Source organism: Melanostigma gelatinosum, assembly GCF_949748355.1.
Source record: "Melanostigma gelatinosum genome assembly, chromosome: 6".
NCBI lineage: Eukaryota > Metazoa > Chordata > Actinopteri > Perciformes > Zoarcidae > Melanostigma > Melanostigma gelatinosum.
The window spans coordinates 22717128-22722180 of record NC_136639.1 but is presented as its reverse complement, the minus strand read 5'-3'; the positions used below and the strand labels follow the sequence as shown (position 1 = coordinate 22722180).

The 5053-nt window shown below is 43.3% G+C and overlaps 1 protein-coding gene across 2 annotated transcripts; it reads left to right on the top strand.

Moving 5' to 3' along the window:
• Positions 1–301: 301 nt before the first annotated feature.
• snap29 (synaptosome associated protein 29) lies at positions 302–3960 on the top strand. 2 transcript variants are annotated; one of them, XM_079270172.1, is made up of 6 exons: positions 302–388; positions 1317–1556; positions 1678–1871; positions 2304–2389; positions 2474–2578; positions 2836–3960. In XM_079270172.1, exons 2-6 carry the CDS (start codon positions 1317–1319, stop codon positions 2994–2996), a joined length of 786 nt encoding a protein of 261 aa, XP_079126298.1. In that variant the 5' UTR covers positions 302–388; the 3' UTR covers positions 2997–3960. The 2 variants fall into 2 exon arrangements, with proteins under 2 accessions (XP_079126298.1, XP_079126297.1); XM_079270171.1 differs by lacking the exon at positions 302–388 and having other exon boundaries at positions 411–1556.
• The last annotated feature ends 1093 nt before the right edge of the window (positions 3961–5053 follow it).

Sequence of the window (5053 nt, the reverse complement as noted above, 5' to 3'; positions counted from 1 at the left end):
CCTTCACATCAGACGAGCGACACTCTGCGAAGACTCGGGAGTGGAAACGGACGAGCAACCGCAACTGGCGCTGGCGGAGCCGCAGTACGGCAACTCAGCACGGACAATCCTAACGATGGTCTGCAGGTTAATTAGCCGATTTGGATTTTACATGGTCTATGGCGTTTAACCATAAAAAAATATTGTAATGAAGGTGACAAGTAAACAAGGCACTATCTCACCTAGTGACATGTTTAAACCATTTATTTGTTCTAAACTAGTGACTTCAGTATCACGGTGTGCGTTTTTGTTGCGCAGGATTAGCTGGTGGGACAGCACGCGGTGACGTCACCGAATGTGACAGGAAGTGCTCAGCTGCTCTCATCGTCTGCAGATCCGACGGTCAAAGGTTTGTCTGTTAAATTGATCATACAGTTTTACTTTAGAGGAGAGAAACGTCAATGTTGGCACAGCAGCATAATGTTTTCATCGGTGTGGTTATTTAGTTAGCTTGCAATCTTAGTTGATTAACGTGAGCAACCAGCCAACACCCCGTAGCTAACACTTGTAACAAGTTAACGTTAGCAACCGGAGCAATAGTGTAATTTACATTTGTCACTATGACCCAGTAGGTGTTTAGCTTATTGATCGCGTGAAACACGTTGACAGCTGAAGCTGACAATCTAAGGAAAGCGTTCACTAATTCCTCTCAAAATTGGGATGCCATTTGTCAAATCAACATGTCAGTTGGTACTTCCTAAGAATGTTTACTGTTTCAACTGTAAGGTTTCAACTAAGCAGATTGTTGATTGTTTAATGTTAGTGTTTAATATTGTTTATTCTTGAATGTTATGCACCACCCGCCATGACAAATTCCTTGTAGGTGCAAACTTCCATGGCAATAAACTGTTCTGATTCTGATAATGTCAAAAGATCATAAATGCAAGTTACAACAAAATCCAGTAAATAGTATATTTGCATTGTTGTGAAATGAAGATAAGCAACTCTTGACTTTTGTGAGTCTGTATTCAGAATGTTTTTTTCAATAGATCAGTAAAGTTAATTGATTATTAAAACTAAAATTGATTGTTTAACTTCCGGTTGGTCAATTAAAAGTAAGTTTTGTTCCCATTTCAAACATATTAGTCCCCACTGTCCGGCTGAGCGTGACAGTTCATTCTTGAGCTCAGAAATAGTTGATGAAGACAATGAGATGTGGTGGAGAGCTCTGGAAATGGCTACTAGACCTTGAGTTGAGATTATTTTGTCAAAACACTGTGTGTGTGTGTGTGTGTGTGTGTGTGTGTGCGCGCGCGGCGCGTGTGCGTGCCCCACAGATGGCCTACCGTAAATCCCGCAACCCGTTTGCGGACGACGATGAGGAGGACGATTTCAAGCCCAAAAGAAGGGAGTTTGATGACGACGACGACGATGACAGTGGGCTCAGCGAACCGGAGAGGAGACAGCGGTACCTCCAGCAGCAAGTGATGCACACTGCTAAGTCTGCTGTGGACAGCAGTCACCGGTCCCTCGGACTCATCTATGAATCGGAGAAGATTGGTGTGGATACTGCAGAGGTGCGTCAAACTAGTAATCGGCTTTACCCTGGCACGCAGAAGATTATATTGTCCCTGAGACGGTGACAGTGAACACAAAAATGCTATTTATCTATTTCAATTTCTTTCTTTGTCTCTATAGGAGCTTGTTAGACAGGGTGAGGTTCTGAAGAGGGCCGACAAGATGATGGACAACATGGATCAGGACCTGAAGACCAGCCAGAAGCACATCAACGGCATCAAGAGCATGTGGGGCGGCCTCGTCAACTACTTCAAGGGCCAGCCAGAGACAAAGCCACTGCCTGAGGAGCCAAAGGCCTACCAGGCCAACAACAGGTAAGATTCAGCACTATCGTCTCAGAAATCTTTATTTATTGAACTTATATGACCACCTTTGCTCTAACTGAATAAAATACTGCTTCACCTGTTTAATCATCACAGCCACAATAATAGAATACATCTTACCAACAACACGGGTCAATTGCTAACATTTTCAGGCAGGTATGCAACACAACTAAGACACCTTTATGTCTCTATAAACACTGAATGAAAATAATTTCATTTATGGCCATGATATTACGATATATAACAATATAATGTCTTCACTTGCATGAGTTTGAGAGTTCTGGCGCTGAGTTGTAGGTCATATTTGTACAACAAAGCCCTCCGTAGCAATCACTCGTATTTTGAGTAATGTAATTCAACAGCTTCTCATCATTGACTGTCCTTCACTAAAACGGCTGAACCGTGCTTATCTGACTTTCTCAGATTGCAGACTGCCTTGTCCGGCAGCAGAGGACACGAAGATGAGTACCAAGCCAGCCACCCCAATCTAAGAAAGCTGGAGACGGGAGGTAAGAGATTGTCGCGAGAACCCTCAGCGGGGCATAACCGTTAACACGACCCGGCTGCCATCGGCACTGTTTTCTGTCTTCCAGGATTCGGAGCGTCCACCTCAAGAGATGACGACTCAGCCGGCAAGAATGGATACCCTCAGAACAGACACCTCAGGGAGGCTCACCAGACCCTCGACAATAATTTAGGTAAAAAGAATTTTCACCGTATTAATTCTCTTGTTATTTCTCCTTGATTTTGTTGAAGGTTTTATAAAACACAGTCACAGGGAAGGCTCAAGGAGATGAAAGCTTTTAGTACTGTTTTAAGTGCTTATTGTTTTAAATGAGCTAGGTATTGATATGTACATTTATTTTGCCGCAATTTGCCATCCACTCCCCTTTTATGTATTGTCCGCCAGTCCCCAGTTTAACTAACGTCCGGTGTCCCCCCCTGAATGACCTAGATGAGATGTGCGGCGGCTTGAGCAGACTGAAGAACCTCAGCCTCGGTCTGCAGTCTGAGATCGAAGACCAGAACGACTCCATTGATTCTCTGATGAACAAAGTGGACAAGATGGATGTTAAGATCCACAACACGAACCAACGGATTCAAAACCTCAAATAAAACAAACGTTTGGACTCACATTTTTGGACAGAAAATGGCAAAAGGTCGTCTTCTCATCTTGGCTCTCCATCCTATATTCTGTTGAATAAGCAGCGTGTTCTTTTCCTGCTGCTTTTAAACATTTCTATCCCTTTTTTATTTTCCAATTGGGGATTTACTCATTCATTTCCATGTCACATCTGTCCATAACGTCCTCCTTTTACTCAGTTGTATGCTGACATGTTGATTTGACGAATCCTTCCACCTCAAAGTAACTGATTTGTTAACTTGTGTGATTCTATTCAATGTGCTGTTTTTGCCAGGAAAAAAATAGTTTGTATTCTCTGTCAAGCTCCACTGAGTTGTTGGTTTCGTTTGCGATCTGACCAGTTTTTGTCGATCACCAAAGACGTGCAATTGGCTACAACTGTCGGCAAATCGGATGAGTGTTTTGACAAATGAAGTAGAGCTTTTTTTGAAAAAGAAAACATGGCGTGTGTCTAAAACTGGAATGTTGTTGGTGTGTATGGTTCATTATGCCAGTGCTAACTTCCTGGACAAGCCTCCACATACCTACTAAAAACACTTTGCACGTCACATTTTGCCTTCCACATCATTTGTATGTCCAGTAGACCAGCCTTTGTCTTCATCTCACCACGAGATATGCTTCACTTTGTTTTATTCATTGAAATTGTATGTAGTCTGTTCATGTTCCTCCCCCCTAGCTTTATACAAATTGTTTTACAGTGATGAACATTGTGTTGAGTTCTGCAGAATGTGAACAAGCTAGCTGTGAATGTAAATACTCCCCCCCCCCCCCCCCCCATTATTAAGAGAATATAGCTTATCTGGGAAACATTTATGAGTAGATGAACCACTTTAAAGTTGTTTTTCAGAAATGAAAACACAAAATTAGAGAACAAATGAGGAACCATGGTCACATGTATTCTAACGGAAGCCACATACCCAATAAAAAAACATTTAGAAGGGGAGTCTTGCCAATTGTGTTCGTGTTAAAGTAGAGCAGGAAGTCAAAAGCACCACGAGGTGGCGCCACATTCCCAGGGTGGAACTCTGCACGAGCTCCTGCCGAAAGATGCCGTCAATCGTTTGATGGTGATTATTGACACGGTATCTAATAGTTTGAACGCGTTGTGATTTAGCAACTCTGTGATATTTTTTAGACGGAAGTGGAATAGAGGCCATATTTGAATTCCGAGTACACTTCTTAACAGTCGAAAAACATAAACATCAAAACTCTTTAATGCTTCTCAAAGTAAACTTGAGATCAAAACGGACCAAAATTATTCAGGGGATTTAGTTTTTTTGGCAAAGCAGAGAAAGCTCATTTTACTGCAGTTACAATAAACCAAAAGTCATTGAGGTATTCTCTCATAATCCTTAAAAACAAGACACTGACGATGACCATCATAGTGTGAGTGTGTTTTCTATGGTTGCTAGTGTACCAGCTGTGTTGCTGTGTGTAGCTCAGGTCCTCGTGTCGAGGCATCTATTCATTATCATTGCTCTGTGTCGGACCAGCTGCTCCCACAGTGGCGACAAGCCCTTATTAGAATGACTTGCTAATTACAGTACACACTTCCCAAAAACACATACACACACAGAAGGGGTAAGATGGGGGTACCAACGACCAAGGGCCCCAAGCTGCAGGAGCATTGGGTTATGTTCGAGTTGTGGATGGGTGGACACGGATGGTGATGGCGGCGAAGTGGGTGTGTAGGGGCACATCATTCCAACAGCTACAACCCAAAATGTGGTGATGTAAGGTTATGACGGCACATTAGGACAGGAGGGAAGGAGTCAAGGATGTTCCAGTAGACGAGGCAATGCAGTTGCACAGATAAATCTATCCCGCCTTGCTTGAGCAGTTGCCATTTTCGTTTGGGGTCACGGAAAAATCCACCAAGCCGGAGGGACTATCTTATAGCTGCATGACAGAAAGTTCCATCTGCAGGGCTCCAGATAAACGCACCACTGAGGTGGAGGTGCATCCGACGACACCGCCGATAAGCGGAAGTCACCCCTGGGTTCTTTCCCTCGATGGCCATCCGTTGAGA

What these genes read in the sequence shown, in the direction of transcription:
- snap29 (XM_079270171.1), top strand. Translation starts at nt 1,179, where the DNA reads ATGAAGACAATGAGATGTGGTGGAGAGCTCTGGAAATGGCTACTAGAC. An exon ending in AAGAAAGCTGGAGACGGGAG is followed by an intron (nt 2,390 to 2,473) that starts GTAAGAGATTGT and finishes TCTGTCTTCCAG; the next exon opens with GATTCGGAGCGTCCACCTCA. An exon ending in GACCCTCGACAATAATTTAG is followed by an intron (nt 2,579 to 2,835) that starts GTAAAAAGAATT and finishes TGAATGACCTAG; the next exon opens with ATGAGATGTGCGGCGGCTTG.